General features: G+C 39.1%; 1 protein-coding gene across 2 annotated transcripts in view; it reads left to right on the forward strand.

Moving 5' to 3' along the window:
- Window positions 1–23506, forward strand: part of GRAMD1C (GRAM domain containing 1C) — a 98185-nt gene that overhangs the window by 66516 nt on the left and 8163 nt on the right. For both annotated transcript variants that reach the window (XM_053564209.1, XM_053564208.1), the window contains 7 exons: window positions 392–554; window positions 11450–11587; window positions 15259–15377; window positions 17859–18001; window positions 18769–18872; window positions 20780–20956; window positions 22131–22185. In XM_053564209.1, coding sequence (XP_053420184.1) covers window positions 392–554; window positions 11450–11587; window positions 15259–15377; window positions 17859–18001; window positions 18769–18872; window positions 20780–20956; window positions 22131–22185 — 899 coding nt within the window. The remainder of the gene's footprint in view (window positions 1–391; window positions 555–11449; window positions 11588–15258; window positions 15378–17858; window positions 18002–18768; window positions 18873–20779; window positions 20957–22130; window positions 22186–23506) is intronic.

Raw genomic sequence — 23506 nt, forward strand, 5'->3', positions numbered from 1 at the left:
GAGTTCTTTTTATATGATGTTTTTCATAAATTTGTTTTTCATTATTGTATAAGAAAGTGACTTCAGAGTGTTATATATTATTTACTAATATTTTACGAGCTAACATTTAGCAGCATTGAAAATGTGATATAAATATAACAAACAAAATGCTATGAATATTTTTCAAAGAGCTGTAGTTTAAACCATCTGTAATGTTAAAGTTCTTTCTTTTTTTTTTTTTTTTTTGGCCGGGGCTGGGTTTGAACCCGCCACCTCTGGCATATGGGACCGGCGCCCTACTCCTTGAGCCACAGGTGCTGCCCAATGTTAAAGTTCTTACTGTAAAATCTAAGCCTAAAAGATTCTGTTTTTTTTTTTTTTTTTTTTTTTAACTGGATTGTTTGCCTTCTAGGGCTTAGGGAAAGAGGAGCCCCAAAGAGAGAAACAGATCAAAAAGAGTCCTTTACTAACTTCACCAAAGAGGTTAAGTAGAGTACCATCAAAATCACTGGACTTGAATAAAAATGAGTATCTTTCTCTGGACAAAAGCAGCACTTCAGATTCTTTTGATGAAGGTAAAGAATTTCTAATTAATTTTAATAAAATTTCAGTTGTAGTTTTAAATGTTTATCTTTGTATTAAGTATGTTCAGACTGAGAATTTAGTTGCATTAGATTCAGTCTCACCCTATAAAGCTACTGTCCTCAACTCTCAGGCTGTGGGCCAGGATAGCCCACGGCCTGTTAGGAGCTGGGCTGCACAGCAGGAGGTGAGCAGTGCGCCAGTGAGTGAAGCTTCATCTGTATTTGCAGCCATTTACCATCACTCACATCACTGCCTGAGCTCTACCTCCTGTTAGATTCCCCCATCTCTCCCCAGACACCCTTGCCTTTTCCGGATCTGTGGAAAAATTGCCTTCCATATCACTGCCTGAGCTCCGCCTCCTATCAGACCCCGCCCCCCAACCGTCTGTGGAAAAATTGTCTTCCATGAAACCAGTCCCTGGTGCCGGAAAGATTGGGGAACCACCTTTTGGAAGTTGGAGAAAGAGGCAAAAACGGCTACTAAGTCTAACTTAACTCCACTTCCTTCTGAAACTTGGAATTTAAAAATCTTCATCACATTTAGCTTTTAAAATTCCAAGCCTTAAGGCAATGGAGACGGAGCCGTGCCAATGGAAAAACAAATCTGTTAATAAAAATCTGTATGGCCATTCCTGTATACCAGGCAGCAAAATATGCTCACATTTTATAGGTAGAGTTACCTGTTATTCATTTAGGCCACTCCTCATTTAAGCCTGTTTTGTGCATAATTATGAAAGCAAGTAGTCATGGGAGGGGTGCATTTTGAGATGAGCATTAATTTAAATTATTGTATAGCTTCCAGAAAGGATTAAAGAAGATTATGAAATTTTTTTGAAAAGAAATCATTCTATCAGTTAATGATTTTTTAAAAAAATTTTACTCACATTATTCAGAAGAATATTCAACTTCCTGTGTGTGAAGATACAAGCTTTTGACTGTGATTATATTTTAGAAATATGAGATGAGTTTTTGAAAGCAGAAGCATGGACATTTCATTATAATTACCCTTGAATTTGATTTATTTTTACTATTGTCTTTCCATTTAATTTAAATTCTTTTTTTTGAGATAGGGTCTTACTGTCATCTTAGGTAGAGTGCCATGGCCTCATGGCTCACAGCAACCTCAAACTCCTGGGCTCAAGTGACCCTCTTGCCTCAGCCTCCCAAGTAGCTGGGACTATAGGAGCCTGTCACAACGCCTGGCTATTTTTAGAGATGTCTCGCTCTAGCTGAGGCTAGTCTTGAACCTGTGAGCTCAGGAAATCCACCTGCCTCAGCCTCCCAGAGTGCTAGGATTAGAGGTGTGAGCCACCACTCCTAGCCTTTCAATTCATTTTTAATGGAGGATCCTATAGCTGAAATTTATTATAAAGAGAAATGATAATATTCCATATGGCATTGAAAGGACTTACTTGGTTTTAGAAGGCTAAGAAAGATTTGCCTTAGTTCTAATAAAATGATAAATAATAATCAGAAGCATGACCCAAAGGCCCTCTGAACTTCAAAAGTATTATATTCTGGATAATTTTTTTTTTTACTTGTTTTGTATTGTAATCCATGTAAATGTGAGGTCTTAAGTGGGTTCAACACATTATCAGTCCTTCTCAACTACCCTGTTGTAACCAAATTGGTAAAGAAAACAAAGACCATGTCAGACAGAAGCCAAAATATCATCTCTGATACTAACAGTGATGAAGTTAGAGGATTATAGCTGTGTGTGAAAGATAAGTGGGTTGCTGATGGAGTTCAAGAATGAGATAGACTTTCCTATCACTCACAGGCTGTGTTTAACCTCCTCTCCAGGTAGAGGGACGTTTGCGCCTGGAGGATACTGGCTTCTGTGGGCACCTACATTCCACAAAGAAGGTGGACAGAAGTGTGTCAGGCCTGCCCAGCGTACTCCTTCCATATTTACTAACTGTATTACTAAGCTCAGGCTGCCTTAACAAAATGCCACAGCCTGGGTGGCTTAGACAATGGGAATTTATTTTCTTACAATGCCTGGTGATAGAAGTCCCAGATCAAAGTTCAGCAGAGTTGTTTTCTGGTGAGGGTTGTCTTTCTGGCTGGCTGCCTTCTCCCTGTGTCCTCATGTGGCCTGTCCTCAGAGAGAGGAGACAGAGAGAGAGCCGGGGAGCAGGTGCTCTTCTGGTATGTTGTCTCTTCTTGTAAGGATGCTAATTCTACCCATCAGTGCTCCACCCTGTGACCTCATTTAACTTAATTACTTCCTTAGAGGCCCCATCTCCAATGACAGTCACACTGAGGGTTAGCTGCCGGTTGGGTTCCAACATAAGAATTTTGGGGGTACACAAATATTCATTCCTTAACACTAATCTACTTTCTGTGGGTGAAGTGAATGAAGGGGTAGAGAGAGGGCAGGAATTATCCTAACTGAACACCTTTCACTTGGAAGAAGTAATAAAGAGGCATCTCTACTGTATTTCTTTGTTTTTTTGCGACAGAGAAGTCTCACTTATGTTGCCCTAGGTAGAGTGTTGTGGCGTCATAGCTCACAGTAACCTCCAACTCTTGGGCTTAAGTGAGTCTCTTGCCTCAGCCTCCCAAGTAGCTGGGACTACAGGCGTCCACCACAACGCCCAGACACTTTTTGGTTGTAGTTGTCGTTGTTTGGCAGTCCCAGGCTGGGTTTGAACTCGCCAGCTCCAGTGTATGTGGCTGGTGCCCTAGCCGCTGAGTCTCCACTGTATTTCAATAATATTGAGTTAGTCAATGTGAGTCATTTCCCAACTGTTTTACATAAACATAAGTTCATTGTGTATTTATTTATTTATTTATTTTTAGAGACAGAGTTACTTTGTTGTCCTTGGTAAAGTGCTATGGTATTACAGCTCACAGCAACTTCCAGCTCTTGGGCTTAGGCGATTCTCTTGCCTCAGCCTCCTGAGTAGCTGGGACTACAGGAGCCTGCCACAACACGCAGCTATTTTTTTTTGTTGTTGTTGTGGTTTGGCCCGGCTGGGTTCCAACTTGCCACCCTCGGTATATGGGACCAGCACACTACTCACTGAGCCACAGGCGCCGCCCAGCTCAGCTGTTTTTTGGTTGTAGTTGTCATTGTTGTTTAGCTGGCCTGCGATGGGTTTGAACCTGCCACCCTTGGTGTATGTGGCCAGTGCCCTACTCACTGAGCTACAGGCGCTGCCTCATTGTATATTAATGTGAATTTCCCCAACATAAAATTTACTCTTTCTAAACATACTTTTATTTTTATTTAATTTCTTTTTTTTTGAGACAGAGTCTCACTTTGTTACCCTCAGTAGAGTGCTATGGCATCATGGCTCATAGCAACTTCAAAACTCTTGGGCTCAAAGCAATTCTCTTGCCTCAGCCTCTTCGATAGCTGGGACTACAGGTGCCCGCCACAACACCTGGCTATTTTTTAGAGATGAGGTCTTGCTCTAGCTCAGGCTGGTCCTGAGCTCTTGAGCTCAGGCAATCCACCTGCCTTGGCCTCCCAGAGTGCTAGGATTATAGGTGTGAGCCACCTAGCCTAGCCTGGCCCCTAAACATATTTTTAAAGCGTCCAAAACAAATATATTAGTTTGCATGTTGTGCCGCTTTTAGGGCTCAGAAAGAGGTCATAGATACAGCATTTCTCATGTTTCAGGTTTAAGAGTATATGTTATGGATGGGAGACAGAGGCAAAAGTAGAGACAATAAAAAGTAGATCTTTAGGGCGGCACCTGTGGCTCAGTGAGTAGGGCACCGACCTCATATACCGAGGGTGGCAGGTTCAAGCCCAGCCCTGGCCAAACTGCAACAAAAAATAGCCGGGTGTTGTGGCGGGCACCTGTAGTCCCAGCTACTCGGGAGGCTGAGGCAAGAGAATCACCTAAGCCCAGAAGCTGGAGGTTGCTGTGAGCTGTGATGGCACGACACTCTACCAAGGGTGATAAAGTGAGACTCTGTCTCTACCACAAAAAAAACCAAAACAGTAGATCTTTAAAGGAAAATCATGCGCTCCCCACTTTCTTTAATTAGTGCCAATAACTTGAAATTGGTTGTATTTACTAAATAGGCATTTTAAGAACTTTTTTTTTTTTAAAGTAAGATCATTGACATGGAAGTCAGCACAGTAGGAGACATTTGAAGAGACTGAGGGTGTTGACTGTTAGTGTCCTTACCATGCTTGTTTCAATATGCAACAGGGCATGAGTTAGAAACACCCTGTCTGTCTGAATTTAGGACTATAGGAAGATCTACTCTGGCCCCCAGTGGCTAAACAGGTAAGTAACACCAAAACAAGAAGTTTTTTTTCTTCTTTCTCACCTGCTGTTTTATAAGAATGATCCTTAAAAAGTAATTTCATTATTGAGTTACTATGAAAATATTAATGATAAATTATATAAAATATACTATTAAAACTCATAAAATCCATGTATATATCTAGAAATAAAGGAAGAATAACAGTGGCATAGTTTCTATATTACATCTGAGCCCTAATCATATTTTGCTCCTTTAAAGACCATTTGGCTTTGTAAAAGACCATTTGGCTTTGTAGAATTATGTGAGGAAGAGTTTTCATGTAACATCAGCTCTCTGTTTGTGGAGGTTTTATTTATTTATTTATTTTTTGTAGAGACAGAGTCTCACTTTATGGCCCTCGGTAGAGTGCCGTGGCCTCACACAGCTCACAGCAACCTCCAACTCCTGGGCTTAAGCGATTCTCTTGCCTCAGCCTCCTGAGTAGCTGGGACTACAGGCGCCCGCCACAACACCCGGCTATTTTTTGGTTGCAGTTTGGCCAGGGCCGGGTTTGAACCCGCCACCCTCAGTATGTGGGGCAGGTGCCTTACCCACTGAGCCACAGGCGCCACCCAGTGCAGGTTTTATTTAAAGTGAATGGGGTGATGACTTTTTTCTTACTAGTTTATAATTAGATAGCAAATAAGTATTCCTGCTGCTTTCTTGGGCTTGCCATATACGTATATTAAATGGGCATGATAATGAACCTGTTTATTATGTTTTTAGAGAGGTGATGTTATAAAGATTCTTGAAGGCAATGAACTGGATAGACAATGGTAAAGGTCAAAAAGAAGTAAACCATCCCAGAAGATTTGGAAATATGCATGTGGGTTTAGAGGGAGCTAGGTGGATGGCAGATCACTTTAAATACCATTTTGGTTAAAATGACAGTATTTTGATCTTCTGTAGAGAGTAGGCTGAGTGAGAAAATGAAAAGATTTTTTTTTTCCTCTTTTCTATTGCCTGTAGTTGTTTTGGGGGAGGCACTGGGCTGTTTATATGTAGAGACTCCCTCTAGACCCATGTATCCCTTCCAAGAACCCACAAAGCAGAGCATCATGAGGTATCTCAGGGAGGGACCTGGAAGAGCTTCTAGTCCAGTCCCAGAAGGGCAAAATTTGCCTAGAATCTACTTTAACTGAATTCTTTTGTTTGTGGCTCAGTTGGTAAGGCGCTGGCCCCATATACCGAGGGTGGCGGGTTCAAACCCGGCCCCGGCCAAACTGCAACCAAAAAATAGTTGGGTGTTGTGGTGGGCACCTGTAGTCCCAGCTACTCGGGAGGCTGAGGCAAGAGAATCGCTTGGGCCCAGGAGTTGGAGGTTGCTGTGAGCTGTGTGAGGCCACGGCACTCTACCGAGGGCCATAAAGTGAGACTCTGTCTCTACAAAAAAAAAAAAAAAAAAACTCTCACTATAGAGGCTTAGTGTAGTAGCTCACACTTGTAATCCTACCCCTCTGGGAGGCTGAGGTGGGCGGATCCCTTGAGCTCAGGAGTTCAAGGCCAGCCTGAGCAAGATTGAGACCCTGTCTCTAAAAATATCCGGTGTTGTAACAGTCCCACATACTCGGGAGGATGAGACAAGAGAATCACTTGAGCCCGGGAGTTTGAGGTTGCATGGGGCTATGGCACTCTACCCAGGGTGACAAAGTGAAACTCTGTCTGAAAAATAAAATTAAATAGAATCTCTCACTCTGTACTAGGCATTTAGAACTCACCAAGATTAAAGGATGCCTTTTTAAAGAATATTTTTGTGGGGTGGTGCCTGTGGCTCAGTGAATGGGGTGCCGGCCTCGTATACTGAGGGTGGCGGGTTTGAGCTCACCCCAGCCAAACTGCAAAAAAATAGCCGGGCGTTGTGGCAGGCATCTGTAGTCCCAGCTACTCGGGAGGCTGTGGCAAGAGAATCGCCTAAGCCCAAGAGCTAGAGGTTGCTGTGAGCTATGATGTCACAGCACTCTCCTGAGGGTGACAAAGTGAGACTCTGTCTCTAAAAAAAAAGAATATTTTTGTATTTCCAGAAATGGCCTCTGGGTACCCAGCTGCTGAACAAAATGCTAAGCATTTTGTCTTAATATGTTAAACTATATTATTAATTTAAAACAAAAAAATAGCTGGGCATTGTGGCAGGCACTTGTAGTCCTAGCTACACGGGAGGCTGTGGCAAGAGAATTGCCTAAGCCCAAGAGCTGGAGGTTGCTATGAGCTATGACACCACAGCATTCTACCGAGGGTGACAAAAAATAAGACTGTCTCTAAAAAAAAAAAAAAGGATATTTTTGTATTTCCAGAAATGGCCTCTGAGTGTCCAGCTGCTGAACAAAATGCTAAGCATTTTGTCTTAATATGTTAAACTGTATTATTAATTTAAAACTGTAATACATAACAATTTGCAGAATAAGCCATAGAATGTCTTCATTTATCTAAGGGGTCATTGCTGATAGACTTTCCCAGGCCAGGGAATGCTAGCAAACGTCCAGTCTGGAAGAGGAGTTTAGAACATCCGAACCCTGGCAAAGGAAGACAGGTTGACATAATGTATCTATATCCACAAGTACAAAGAAATTATGGCTGCGCTTTTTCTGGACATATTTCTATTGCTGTCAGGATCTACTTCTTCTACCTTCCTTTTCTATTTTGTTATGGGAAATCTCTGCCTGGGAGGTAGAACCATGAGTGAAAGCTGAAAATTGGCTTAGGGTATGAGATACCTGGCTGTGTCATGGTGACAAACTCTGGAGTGACAGGATTTCCTGACCAAAGTCACTGGTGCTGAAGCAGACTGAAGCTAAGTCTGAAGCAAAGATTAGGCAGTGGGAGGGGCACATAGGAATAGCAAAATTGGAATCCATGATCTATGGCTGACAGAACAAGATGAATTAGAAGCCAAGCCTAGCAAACAGTAACAAGAATCAGAATATCAGATGATACTTGTTGATTAATAATGGTGAGGACAAACAGACCTCTGGGGAAAGCTGGAGAAAAAGCCAAGCAGTGGGCAAGCATGTCAGGGAAGCAGCAGGAGGCTGGGCCAGGTAACCTTGGCACAGTTAGCTTAGTCAGATTTTTTAATAAAACTCTCCAATTGAACTTGTTTTTCCAGGCATAAAGAATAATAGCAGGTTACTGGTTTTTAGAAAATGGAAAATATAACGAATTGTGTATTCTTAGTTGCTAAGTTAAACTCTAAATCAATTGCTTTTCTTGTATAACTATATAGTACATTTTTCATGGACTCTCCAAAGACTGGTCAGCATGTTTTCAGTGTTTTTCATGTCCATGTGCTTCTCCTCTTTATTTCATTTTATGCCATTTCTATTGTCCACTTTCAAGATGATGTGTTTGAAATAATATTTCCTCTTTGTAGGAAATCACTGGGAACCTGCTACTGGGTTGAGCAGTATTCCTTTCCCCACTTATAAAATACCACCTGCTGTCTTAACATGTTCCAGCAATACCATTGTTGATGTTATTTAGATAGGAAGCTTTAAAGTATCATGAATTTCACAAATGAATTATCTCAGGAGGAAATAGTTTATTTCATATATTTACTTCCTTGAACAAATGTACATGCAAAGATATTATTGTTAATTTCTGGTAGCGATACTACAAATTATGCTTTTATCAGTCATCGTTCAGAATATTTTATCTAATAATGCGATTTAAAAATAGGAAAATATTATACTGAGATACATACATATAAGTGTAATTTGTTTCCTTGTAAGTCAAAACAAGAAGCTTAATTTTGAAAGGTTATAGTTCTAGAGCTTCATAGAGAAAAGGCTGATTCTAACACAGTGTAGGGAAGACAAACCTAGAGTGTGATATAGTGCTAGAAAGTAAGAAAGTACTTAAGAATAAAAAAAAAAAAGAAGAAATATAGAAGAATTTAGAATATAAGAGTCAACCTGAAAGAGCTCCTAATGGCCAAATCAAATAATTTGAGCAACAAAATAGTGATAGAATTGGATTATAACCTGAAGAATAAAATAACTTCATGAGTCCATACTGATAAAAACAAATGATTGAGTAAATGCATAAATGGGCAAGGAAGCACAACTCTTCCTTACAGAGTTCCCTATGATGTTTGTAGACACTCCTCCTTACGGGACACAGAGCTTAGTTTTCCTCTCTTTCAGTATGGACTGAACTTAGTAACTCATTTCCAAGGAATACAGTATGGGAAGGGAAAAATACTAGCTTTGTAGTGGAAAAATCCTCCAGATGTTACCTTAGCCAACTGATTGAGGTTAACATTATAAATCATGTTGATATCCTGTATTCCCTGAGTTTGGTTTTATGGTATTTTTTCTAAAAATTCACAATCCCACTCTAATCATGGAAAAACGTGAGATGAACCTAAATTGAGGGGCCTTCTAAAAAAATACCTGATTAGGAACCTTTAGATGTCAAGATCATAAAAAACAAGGAAAGAGGGAGAAGCTGTCAGAGACCAGAGGACACCAAGGAGGCGTAACAACTAAATGCAGCATGGTACGTGGGGTTGGATCCTTGCACAGGAAAGGATGTTGCTGAAGAAAAAGATAAAGCCTAGTTTAGTTTACTGAACATCTCACATTATTCCAAAATAAAAGTTTTTAAAAATATGGTTGCAGGGCGGCGTGTGGCTCAAAGGAGTAGGGCGCCGGCCCCATATGCCGGAGGTGGTGGTTTCAAACCCAGCCCCGGCCAGAAACTGCAAAAAAAAAAAAAAAAAAAATATATATATATGTATATATATATATATATATATGGAGAGAGAGAGAGTTGCATATTCAAAGCTCTAGAAATAAAAGTAGATCCTAAATTATTTTTGGCATTTTCAGTAACAATTTTCCATTTAAAAATAGTTATTTAAAACTTCATATGTGCCAAGCACTGGATATGTTAATATGCAGGTGTTTAAAATCAACATGGTCCCCACTCACATGGAATTTAGAGTCTAGTGCAGGAGAAAGTTTACAAGTCATTTGAAGATAGAATTACAAATTGGGTTAAGCTCTGTGAAAGAAACAAGAGGGATCAATAGAATCACCTATAGTTTTTTGCTTTCTTTGTGAACATTTGAATTGTTTTTACAGTGAACATGCAATACTTCTTTATTAGAAAGAGCCTAATTAGGAAATACCTCACAAAGCCTTAGAAGATTACCCACTTTCATGATTCATTTCTACACTAAACGAGCCATTATTTGAAATTGTGGTGAATAGTTTTTCCTCACATATAGTATTGTTGCAGGGAGAAGGAATATTTCCCTGATATCCCTTAGTTCCTTTTACCTGTAACAAAATAGACACAAATCATTTAATGAGGGGGAAGTAGAAATAGTTGGTGATGAAACCAGAGCTAGAATATATTTCCTGATCCATAGACTAATGCGCTTTTACTTAAACCAAACCGAGGAATATTAACAGATGCTTTACACAGATCATTCTTAGGAGTTGGTTTCTGAAATAGGAGCTTTGTCACATTTTTCATTCTGAGTTGATGGAGGATACTTCTTGAAATAGCAATAAATAATCCTAGTACTGAAATCATAAAAATTTCATACTGGATTGCTTTATGCTACTTCTTTTATTTTACCAGGCTTCTATTCCTAGCCGTCTTTTTTTCTTTACTTTTTGTTTCTTCTAAGCTAAACTCCTCCTGGCAGTGTAAAAAAGTGGTTAAGTTTGTGTGCTTTGGAGCCGGAGTGGGTTTAAATTCCAGATCAGTTAGTGACTAGTCATGGAGCCTTGGCATTTCTCTTGTGCCTCAGTTTCCTCATCTGTACAGTGCAGATGATGATGATGATACTGCCTCTTTGCTCACAGGGTTGCAGTGAGCACAAGACGAGTCGAAACTTGTGAGGTGCTTAGCACCATGTCTTCTGTACAGTTAAGTACCATCTGAGTACGGTCCATTTTATGTATTGTTCCAGGGAATATGAGGAGAGATGAACAGATACTGCGCCTCTTTATTTGCTACCGGTAGTTTTCAATATAATTATCATTATCAAGTTCCCAGAATAAATATAATACTATGTTTGGCATGAAATTCAGCTTGAAATAATACTTTTCAGAAGGATTTCTTGCTTCTTTTAGTGTGTGATATTGAAAATAGGTTGTGAATACAATGATTCTTATCTTGGGGGAATCAGCATTATTAAGTCAGGTTGAAATATAACTCTGGCTGACAAGCTAGTGCGTGTAGCAGATACTATAGCCATTGATGACTTAGTATTTACTGAATGTTTAAGCATTCAGAGTTAGGACTTGCTATTCAATAATTGTTGTGGTAGAAACCATCCAGCGTGTCTCCATATTGCCCTTGTCACTTTGAAATATTCTTTTGAATAACAGATGATGGAGGTTTGATGTCATTCAAGTTGTGTATTTCTGTATCTTTTGGGCTTGGCAATTGAAATATTGATTATGTGTACCTTAGTTAACTATATATAGTTATGTCTAGTTATTTGTAGTATATATGACATGTATGTAATTATAATTTAGTTTTAATATTAGAATGTGCTGATCATTGTCATCACATTTGAAAACCATTTTGTGCCAAAGCAAAACAAAAACCCACAAAACCTTAAAATTATCTTGCCTTGATTTCATCTATTTTTGTTTTTCTAGAAAATATTCCTGAGAAAGATCTTCATGGAAGACTTTATATCAACCGTGTTTTTCATATCAGTGCTGAGAGAATGTTTGAGTTGCTGTTCACCAGTTCACGCTTTATGCAGAAGTTTGCCAATTCTAGAAATGTAATAGGTTGGTCCTTGTGTTCTTACCAAATGACAAATTTGGGAGGATTTTATATACTAGGTGTCTATAAAGTTCATGTGCAATTTAATATAGTTTTACATTGTCAATTGCCCATGAACTTTATAGGACACCCTGTGTAATTTTTAGAGGAAGGGTGTCCAAACTGCAGCCCACAGGCAGATTGTTGGAGGACTATTTCACTTATCTGTGATGTCAGATACATGAAAAGTATACACCGACCTTTTCTTTTGCTCATCGCTTTTCATTGGTGTTTGTGAATTTAATTTGTGACCCAAGACAACTCTTATTTTTCCAATGTGTAACAGAAAGAAAAAAGATTGGACACCCCTGCTTTAGAGGGTAATGGCCACTATAAAAACTGATTTGTGTTGTGAGGAAAAAAAATTAGACATTCTTTGATTTTACTTTGGTGATATATAAACTGGTATTTATGTTTGGCTAAATTCACCTGTGAACAGTATAATTGTTAATTAGGTATATGCTACTCACAATTAAATTCAGACCCTTTGAAAACTAAAACTAAATTTATTCATTAAGGTACCAATAAATAATTGGGTTAAACCTAATTCTCAATGGTTCTGTTATGAAACAATTGAGTTCTGGTGGAGTATAAGTTGGAATAACTACTTTGCCCTAAGTGATTTGGTGGTATCAAAGTTACGAATTCTCCATGATTCAACAATTCCACTTTTAGGAATACACCCACCAGAAATGGGTACATGTGTGTTCTGAATGACGTGAGCTACAATGTTCACAGAAGTGTTATTTATAATAGCTCAAAACTCAAAACAGTCCAAACAGCCATCAGTTATAGAATAGATAAACAAATTGTGTGTTCCCACAAAAGAATATGATAGTAATGCAAAATGGAAACTACTACCACTTATAATGACATGAGTAAGTTTGACAGACGTGATGTTAAGCAAAAGAAGTCAGATGCAAAAGAGTACATGCTATCCTATCCATGTATAATTTCTTTATATAGAGAGTACAGGCTATCCGTGTATAATATTTTTTATATAAAGTTAAAAACCAGGCAAAACAAATTGATGAGTATATAGTCAGCATAGTGGTTACCACTGTGGAGATTCATGTAGGTAAAGACTGGGAGAGAGGTTTGGGGATGCTGGTATGAATTCTATACCTTGATCTGAATGGTGGTACATGTGTGCATTTCCTTTGTGGAAATTATGGAGCTATCACTTGAGATCACAATACGTAGTAGCTATAGTATACTACAATGAAAATCCAAAAAGTGGTTCTATTTAAAAAATTGGTTGTGCTCATAAAGTATTTGTTAAAAGTTCTATTTTGGGGCAGCGCCTGTGGCTCAGTCGGTAAGGCGCCGGCCCCATATACTGAGGGTGGCGGGTTCAAACCTGGCCCCGGCCAAACTGCAACCAAAAAATAGCCGGGCGTTGTGGCGGGCGCCTGTAGTCCCAGCTGCTCGGGAGGCTGAGGCAAGAGAATCGCTTAAGCCCAGGAGTTGGAGGTTGCTGTGAGCTGTGTGAGGCCATGGCACTCTACAGAGGGCCATAAAAAAAAAAAATTCTATTTTGGTAAACAGCTCAAATAAGCTAATAGTATTTGAAACTAACTAATATTTTGTTAGCTTTGGGAGTACCCCGGTTAGCTTGTTATATAAAATTAGAAGACAGCAGCAACAGACATTCATATGAGTCATTTGACATAGTCAAAGGAAGTTATTCTATGGTCAATTTATTTATTATTATTATTATTATTATTATTATTTTTGAGACAGAATCTTACTCTGTCACCTTTGGTAGAATGCTGTGGCATCACAGCTTACGGCAACCTCTAACTCTTGGGCGTAAGCTATTCTTTTGCCTCAGCCTTCCAAGTAGCTGGGACTACAGATACCCCCCACAACGTGTGGCTATTTTTTTTGTTGCAGTTGTCGTTGTTGTTCAGCTGGCCCAGGTTGGGTTGGAACCCTCCAGCCTCGGTGTATATGGTCAGCACCCTAACCATTGTGCTACGGGCGCCCAGCCTATTATTTTAATTTTATTTTCTTTGAGACAGAGTCTCACTTGGTCACTCTGGGTAGAGGGCTGTGGCCTCATAGCTTATAGCAATCTCAAACTCTGGATTCAAGCGATACTTTTGCTTTAGTCTCCCGAGTAGCTTGGACTACAGGTGCCCATTACAACGTCCGGCTATTTTTAGAGACGGGGGTCTGGCTCTTGCTCAGGCTGGTCTCGAACTCCTGAGCTCAGGCAATCTACCCACCTTAGCCTCCCAGTGTGCTAGGATTACAGGCATGAGCCACAGCACTCTGCTCTATGGTCAATTTAAATATTGTTTATAATCCAGGTGTTTTATTAACCATTAGATTTTTTTTTTTTGAGACAGAGCCTCAAGCTGTTGCCCTGGGTAGAGTGCCATGGCCTCACAGCTCACAGCAACCTCAAACTCCTGGGCTCAAGTGATTCTCCTGCCTCTGCCTCCCAAATAGCTGGGACTATAGGCGCCCACCACAACGCCCGGCTATTTTGTTGTTGTTGTTGTTGCAGCTGTCATTGTTGTTTGGTGGCCCAGACTGGATTCGAACTCGCCAGCTCAGGTGTATGTGGCTGGCGCCTTAGCCACCACAGGCGCTGAGCCTTTTTGTGTTCTTTTTTGAGACAGAGTCCCACTTTATCACCCTGGGTAGAGTGCCATGGCAGTCACAGTTCAGAGCAACCTCAAACTCTTGGGATTAAGTGATTCTCTTGCCTCAGCCTCCCTAGTAGCTGGGACTATAGGCGCCCACCCCATTTCTAGCTGTATTTTTAGAGACAGGGTCTCGTTCCTGCTCAGGCTGGTCTTGAACTCAGGAGCTCAGGCAATCTACCCACCTCAGCCTCCCAAGTGCTGGGATTACAGGCATGAGCCACCGTGCCTGGTCCATTATTTTTTTATTTGAAACTTTTAGGCAAACAAAATTATATATTCGTAGATGATGTCATTTTCCTATGCAATGCCTTGTTAATATAGAAAAATTTATATAAACATTAATGTTCCATCACCCTACCTTGATTGAAGATTTCAGCGGACAAGTCAGTAACGTTACATGATGTCTCATAACATTAATGTGATTTCTCCGCAAGTCGGTATCAAGGTCATATTGCTGCATGACAAATGTCTTCCAGTTGGTCCTCAATGAGGGGAATGTTAAAGTGTTCTATCTGTTTCTGTTGTCATTACTTCTCACCATATGTATTGGAGATTTTAAAAAGAAGCCTACAGATGAACCAACTTTTATTTTACCTTCTGAAAAACTAAAAGTATATTAATAGAAAACAATTTAGAAATAAATGCATCAGAGATGGGGAATATGTCACATATAAGAGGATTGCCTAACACTTAATCTCTCTTTACTGTTAAACTGACAACCCAGAGTTACAAGGAAGTTAGGACTGGTCAAAAATAAAAAATTAAATAATTCTATGATTGCAAGAGGGACTTTGCCTAGCAATTGCAATCAGTGTAACTGGCTTGTTGTACCCTCAATGAATCCCCAACAATAAAAAAAAGAAAGAAAAAAAAAAAAAAAAAAAAAAAATTAAATAATTCTAAAACTATCCCTTGGATTACATTTAAAGTCATACCCTTCAAATTTCTAGAACTAACTATGTTATATTTGCTGTGATTAGATATAGTATCTACCCCTTGGACTGCAGAAACTGGAGGTGACCAACTGAGAACCATGACCTACACTATAGTCCTTAATAATCCACTTTCCGGGAAATGCACCGCTGCCACTGAAAAGCAGGTACGTCTGCTCTGTCAGTGTTCCAAAAGAGTTGTGCATGTGGGAAGAGAGAAGATGCTTGTCATAGTCACCAAATTCTAAGACAATTTTAACAAGTAAATGGCAAGAAAAAAGGAGAAAAAGGAGAAATTCTTACAGGTTAAAAGAGACTTAAGAGGCATATAAACCATACCAGCCCAATCCTAATTCAAACTAACCACCTATTAAAGAGGTATTTATGAGATTTAAGGAATCTTTAATTTTTTATGTGTAATAATGGTATTATAGCTATGTTTTAAAGACAATATTTTTAAAAGAGCTATACTTAAGAATTAATTTATAAAGAGATATATTGGGGCGGTGTCTGTGGCTCAGTGAGTAGGTCGCCAGCCCCATATACCGAGGATGGCGGGTTCAAACCCACCCCTGGCCAAACTGCAGCAAAAAAATAGCCGGGTATTGTGGCTGGCGGGCGCCTGTAGTCCCAGCTACTCGGGAGGCTGAGGCAAGAGAATCGCCTAAATCCAGGAGTTGAAGGTTGCTATGAGCTGTGATGCCACGACACTCTACCGAGGGTGATAAAGTGAGACTCTGTCTCTTAAAAAAAAAAAAACAGAGATATATTGAAGTATATATATATATATATATTTTTTTTTTATGGATGAGATTACACTGATGTTTGGGATATCTTTGAAAAGTAATTTAGGGCGGCTCCTGTGGCTCAGTGAGTAGGGCACTGGCACCACATACCAAGGGTGGCAGTTTCAAACCTGGCCCTGGCCAAACTGCAACAACAACAACAATAACAAAAATAGCCAGGCGTTGTGGCGGGCACCTGTAATCCCCGCTACTCAGGAGGCTGACGCAAGAGAATCGCCTAAGCCCAAGAGCTGGAGGTTGCTGTGAGTTGTGATGCCACAGCACTCTACCGAGGGCAACAAAGTGAGACTCTGTCTCAAAAAAAAGAAAGAAGAGTAATCTGTCTAGCCAGGCAGAGGACAGTGGTGGAGGGGATGGGCTGTAGGCCCCGGGACAGATAAAACAAGGCTGGACAGGAGTTAATTTTGTTTAAGCTGTTTCATGAGGAGGGTTTATAATACTTCATTTGTGTTCTTACGTAAATTTTAAGTTTTTCATAATGAAAGATTTTAAAAAGATCACTGTGGAAATATGATTTACATGGTAATGTGAAGGGCCAACAACTAGATGGCTGCTATGACATGGGAAGAGATGGAATTTTCTAAATTAAATACTGCGTGAGATATTTAATGCTCTTCTATTGCCAGTGTGACACTGTCACACTGTCTTATGATGGAGTGTGTGTTCAGTCAGTTTGTGTTGAAATATCTGTTTTGCAGGTAGTCTGAAAATATCTCTTAACATCTGATCTAGTTGTTTTCTTTAGCACTTTTAACACTTGTCCATCAGTGTTAAAAAGAACTTATTCCTTGGCTAGGTGCCCATAGCTCAGTGGTTAGAGTGCTGGCCCTGTGCACTGAGATTGGTAGGTTTGAACCTGGCCTGGGCCTGGTTAACAAAAGAAAAACCAAACCAAAACAAACAAACAAAAAAAAAGAACTTATTTTTTACCTTTTAAAAATTCTTGAAAAATTGTTAACATTTAAGAAAAGTTTGGTATTTTAGTAGTGGGAAGTCTTTGATAACGTTAGACCCCCCTCCACCTCTTTTTTTCCCCTTGGAAGATAGTTAGGAAAGGTGTGGTTAAAATGAGAATGGTTTGGCCAGCAACTAGTTTAAATTCTGTTTAGGATAAGCAATATTTTGTTTGGTTACCAACCTTTTTCACTTTTTTGATTTGGTTTTATAAAAGGGTGGTTTTACAAAACTTGGTGAATTTTATGGTGGAGTTCTTACTTTGTTCAATTGATTTTTGAATTGTTCCCCTAACAAGACCATGTAAAATGCTATAAACTAATAACATAATACACATAAGAAATTATTTGGTTCCTTGCCCTTCCTTACACCTAAAAGAAAGAAAGAATTATACAGCGAAATGACAGAGAAGCAGCAAACACCGTTTCTGTCAGTCCCTTCTTATTTCTTTGGCAGTATAATCAACATGGAGGCTCTTCTAGCTTTGTAAACAGGTTTCTTATGACTTCGGTAATTTCTCAGAAGGAATCCTAGTATACATATTCTTTTTTTTTTTTTTTTGTAGAGACAGAGTTTCACTGTACCGCCCTCGGGTAGAATGCCGTGGCCTCACACGGCTCACAGCAACCTCTAACTCTTGGGCTTACGCGATTCTCTTGCCTCAGCCTCCTGAGCAGCTGGGACTACAGGCGCCCGCCACAACGCCCGGCTATTTTTTTGTTGCCGTTTGGCCGGGGCTGGGTTTGAACCCGCCACCCTCGGCATATGGGGCCGGCGCCCTACTCACTGAGCTACAGGCGCCGCCCCTAGTATACATATTCTAAACTGGCAAGAAACTTTATGCATGAAACATGTACATACAAAATTTTTTTAATCTTATTTTGGCAGACACTGAATAAAGAAAGTCAGGAAGCACGGTTTTATTTGGTAGATTCAGAAGTAATGACACATGACGTCCCCTACCATGATTACTTCTATACCCTGAATAGATACTGTATCATCCGATCTGCAAAACATAAATGCAGGCTAAGGTGAGTGTAAATGAGTGTGTTACAGGATAGGCTAGATTATGCCCTGGTAATTTATTCATCCTGAATTGTTAGTAATATCTTTACACAATAAAGCTTTATTTCTTGTTCTAATTACATATCCAGCAGTGGTCAGCAGAAAGGTGTAGTCAGCAGAAAGGTGGGGCTTCTCCCTCAAGGCTCCTGCTGAAGAAGGCTGTAACATCTTGCAGCTCTGTGTTCCAGAATATGTATTGTTTCAGTTGCCCTAGGAAGAAAGCTGTAAAATTGTGCTTGCAACCTATTGGCCATAGCCAGTCACGTGACCCTGTTTAATGGCAAAGAGCCTGGGACTTCTGGAGAGCACACAGTGAATAGTAGTTCACTCTGCTGCAGTGGGAAGTGAGAAATGTTGGGGCATTGAAGAGAGAGGTGGCTTAGTCTAAGTAAAATAGTTACTTTCAACTAATGAGTGTGACCACTAGAGATTTTTATACAAAGAATTTAGAACATTTTGCATTTATTTTGAGCCTTTATTTAGGTAAAGAAAATTCAGGGTGCAAGAAAGGAAAGAGATAACATGGGAAGTACTGAGAAGAAAAATTTGATGGAATTATTAGCAGCACACATGAATTTTTAAAGAAGTCATTACTAATGAACACATTTTCTTTTATAATCTTAATGCATTTTAATCCCTTTGGCTTTCCATTGAATACAGCCTTACAGTTATTGCATTAATATAACTAAAGTCTGTTCTTTAAATAAATATTCTCTCTTTCTTATTCTATTAGAGTTTCCACAGATTTGAAATACAGAAAACAACCATGGGGCCTTGTCAGATCTTTAATTGAGAAGAATACCTGGAGCTCATTGGAAGACTATTTCAAACAGCTTGGTTTGTAAATTTTTTTATTTATATATTTTCATAAAGATAGCATTTATTAGCAATGAATGGATAGAGTTTTCATTTGGATTCGTAGCAGGAACTGACAGGTGATGTTGGAATGACCCCCACTGACATGGTTCCCACTATCCATTCATTCTACCACTTGTAGAATTTCAAAACTTTTTTTTTTTTGTAGAGACAGAGTCTCCCTGTACCGCCCTTGGGTAGAGTGCCGTGGCGTCACACGGCTCACAGCAACCTCTTAACTCTTGGGCTTACGCGATTCTCTTGCCTCAGCCTCCCGAGCAGCTAGGACTACAGGCGCCCGCCACAACTCCTGGCTATTTTTTGGTTGCAGTTTGGCCGGGGCTGGGTTTGAACCCGCCACCCTCGGCATATGGGGCTGGTGCCCTACTCACTGAGCCACAGGCGCCGCCCAGAATATCAAAACTTTTAATTTTCATTGGTCTAATAAACACTTCTGTAATGCTTGTTATATGCCAGACATATGTATGATAAAGTTCTGTGTGCTTTATAAATATTGACTATTTCATACTTCTAACAACCAAAAATTTTTTTTTTTTCTAAAGAGGAAATTGAAACACAGAGATGTTAAGTGACTTGTCAAGATAACACAGTTATATAAGAGCTGTCATATGCCCTGCTTCTGCAAGGAGCCCAGGAGGCAGGCTGCAGGAAGGGACTGCGTAACCCGAGATAGATACACACTTGTGCTGTCCAAGATCTGGAGAGTCCTCAGGCTCAAACCCCCCTCATTGGTTGCAACTTTCCTAGGCATATGTAGGCCCACATAGCAATGGTATTATGTACATCTATGGTTTGGGTGGAGGTGAATACAGGAGGCTGACTGGAGGAAGTGACAGAGTTGACCTATTTGGGTGTTAACAAATATATACATGAGAAAAGGATATATGAGCATATATGAGCATAGCTAGTGGTAAGTCAACTCAAGGTAATTTAAGGCTTTGTTTGTCTGATTTGTTGATTATTTTCCTTGCCTTTCTTTCTCTAGCTATTTCATTATTAAACTTTTTATCAGGAGAAAAGAAAATTAAACTCAAAAATTAGTTTGGCCTTGGTTTGGCGCCTGTAGCACAGTGGTTAAGGTGCCAGCCATATGCACTGAGGCTGGTGGGTTCGAACCTGGCCCTGGGTCAGCTAAACAATGACAACTGTAACAACAACAACAACAAAAAAATAGCCAGGTATTGTGGCGGGCGCCTATAGTCCCAGCTATTTGGGAGGCTGAGGCATGAGAATCACTTAAGCCCAAGAGTTTGAGGTTGCTTTGAGCTGTGATGCCACACTCTACTGAGAGTAACATAGTGAGACTCTGTCTCAAAAAAAAAAAAAAAAGAAAGAAAATTAGTTTGGCTACTGGATAATGAGCTTCTAATAAAAAAATCTGGCAAAGGAAACTAATGGCAAAAATGAGGTTTTAAGTTTGTTTGCAGATTTTCTTTATCAGTATTTCTCTCTTACAAACCCTCCCTGAAAAGTAGAACTACATATGCTAGTCCTTCCTTTAAAGTTGACAAATACCATAACCTGTCTTGGAAATCTGTCAAATGATCTGGTGTGAGTAGCCTGTTATTTCTCTAACTGAAATCATTACATTAATATTTGATATAGCACATAGCAAATTTGCTCTAATGAGCCCATCATTTTTTAATACACATTCTTCTTAGAATAATGAAACCCCTCATTATGGGGTCATTGTGCTCTCTAAAGCTTTTTATTAAGAATAAAGTTTGAATCTAGGCCATAAAGATCTAAGGAGTAAAGTTATGAAGGCTTAAACAAACAAAACCCCAAACTGCTTTATCTTATAGTTCAGAAGGTATCTGCTCTATATACATAACTATCTAAAGATCCTTTTTTTATTTTCTTCTTAGAATCAGATTTGTTAGCAGAAGAATCTATATTAAATCAGTCCACTGAAGACCCTGGAAAACTTAGCAGCCTACGGAAGAGAAGGCGACCATTCAACAGAACGGAAACAGTTGCTAAACGAAATTCTTCTCAGCGTTCCCCTGGAGATGTGGGTTTAGAGACCAAAATGGGGATTACAGGTAGCTGTCACCTGGTAAACCAAGATGAAAGATTATATTAATGTGAAGTAGAATGTGCCTCTTACTTGTAAGATACATCCACTAAAAGGCCTCCCCTCCTTCTCTCCTTTTTGGATAATGTTTTTCAAACAGGGAATTTTTAAAAGGTAACTATAAAAGAGGGGTTGCAAAATGGCAGACACATGGCCAGTACAAGTTTTTTATTTGGCCCACATGGCATTTGAAAAATTGAGACATTTTTCTATAAAAACTCAGATCTGACAATCGTGGACCCAAATCCCTTCCTAGCAGCAGTTGGTTGGAGCTTAGTTGCAGCTGTGCCATTAGGAGTGTTACCCCAGCTTGCCACAGCTCCCAGCACGGTCACCACCCTCCCGCCTTCTGGACTGCTTTGCTCGTTTATTTCATGCCTACATTTATAGACATTTGATTTCTACCTTTGAATACACTGCTCTTACTCCTGTGTAAGGAGGGCCAGCCCAGCGAAACTGTAAAGATGGAATTTGACTTTGATCATCCCCACTCTAATTTTGAAGATATCTTGCTTCTACTGACTGTTACTCTTTCCTCTCAGTTATGAAACTGTCATGCCTTCTTCTGAGACTTATATCTTAATGTGAATATGTTTATCTACTATTTAAGAGTAATGGCTCTTGGGTGGTGCCTGTGGCTCAAGGAGTAGGGCGCTGGTCCCATATGCCAGAGGTGGCCGGTTCAAACCCAGCCCTGGCCAAAAAACACACACACACACAAAAATAAATAAATGAAAAAAGACAGAGTAATGGCTCTTTAATTTTGGAACGATGTTTTTTTTTTTTTTTTTGAGGAGGGAAGCATTCTATGTAAACCCAACTCAAATATTATTTGCAGAGAGAGTACTTAGCTAGGTGTCATGCTTGATGTATTGAATTTCTTCTTTAATTTTAGAGTAAATTAATTTGTAATGTAAGTCAAATTTGAATGATTGCTATAGGTTTTCTCTTTGTAGGCTGTTTCCTGTTACTCAGGGTATCAAAATCATAAAGGAGGTACAGGGAATTCATTCTAAATTACTTTTTCATTACAAATAATTTTTAAAATTTTATTTTCAGCGCTTTTCAAATGAATATTAAATTTTTTGTCTGTTGTAATCACAATCCTTATGTAATGCAGCCCTTTTTCTTGTGATCTGCAGGAAAGAAAAAGGAAGTGGAAAACTGTAGTACTGTTATTGTGGTGATGAGTATTTTGTAAGTATTTGCTGTGAATGCTTATTTTGCTTATGTTTTCATTTTTGAAGTAGTTTCCAAAAGAATTTGAAAGCATCTGTATGTTATTATATAGAAATTGCCACTATTTGACCAATGTTGGCCTACAAAAATAGTTTTATAGGGCACAGTCTGATAGTTTTTGGTGTATGATTTTTAGAAGAATTATTACATTTGAGAAAATACAGAGAATGTTTTTTATTTTTTTAACTAATCAGATGTATTTCTGTCATCATAGATTTGTATGGGACGTTCCATAAATTTAAAGGGAATAGTTATGTATCCATGCTGGTGAAGTCTCAAAAATGCTAGTTTATTCTATTTGTTTGGACCAGGGGTACTTATCCTTTAACATGCTTAAGATTCACTTGGGGAAACTGCTAAACATGCAGATTTCTCAGCCCTAGTTGCAGAGATTGATTCAGTAGGTCTCGAGTAAGGATTAGGAATCAGTATTTTATTTATTATTTCAATAGATTTAGGGGGTACAAGTACAGTTATGTTACATGGATGAATTATGTAGCAGTGCTGTCAGGGGTTTTAGTGTACCCATCTCCCAAATCGAGTACATTGTACCTGATAGGTAATTTTTCATTCCTCCATTCTGAGTCTTCAAAGTTGGTTGTACCACTCTCTATAATAACCATGTATACCCACTGTTTTGCTCCCACATTTAAGTGAAAACATGCAGTATTTGTTTTTCCATTCCTGAGATACTTCACTTAGGATCATGGCTTCCAGTTCCATCCAATTTGCTGCAAAAGAAATTCTTTCTTTTTTTTTTTTTTTTTTTTTATGGTTGAGTAGTAAGGCATAGTATTTTAAAACACATACCCCAGGTTATTCCGTTGCAAGTAATCTGAGCATCCCATGGTGAGAAATACTGGGGCAATTAGTTCAAATTTCAGGATCTTTTATAGGAATCTACTTTGCTAGTCTTAGTGGAGTATTAATATTTACATGGCTCTATATGAATCTTGAGGCAGTCCCTTAGATTTAAGTGAGTTGGTTCTGACTCGGAAAAAAATATATTAGCTGTTTTTTTTTTTGTTTTTTTTTTTGTAATTGTAGGTTTCAAAACATAGAAGATGTTATTCCTTAGAGTTTTATAAAAGGCTTTCTTATTCTGCTTAAATCAGTTTGCTGTGACAATTTTGAATAGCAAATATTATCAGTGTTTTTTTGTATTACTTTGTGGAAAATTTATACTTAAAGGTTGAAGTGTTCACCTATATACTATTTCAATGTCATAATACTTTCATAAATTTGATTTTCTTGATACTTCTAAGTTAAAAAAATCTTC

This window comes from Nycticebus coucang, chromosome 16, assembly GCF_027406575.1.
Source record: "Nycticebus coucang isolate mNycCou1 chromosome 16, mNycCou1.pri, whole genome shotgun sequence".
NCBI lineage: Eukaryota > Metazoa > Chordata > Mammalia > Primates > Lorisidae > Nycticebus > Nycticebus coucang.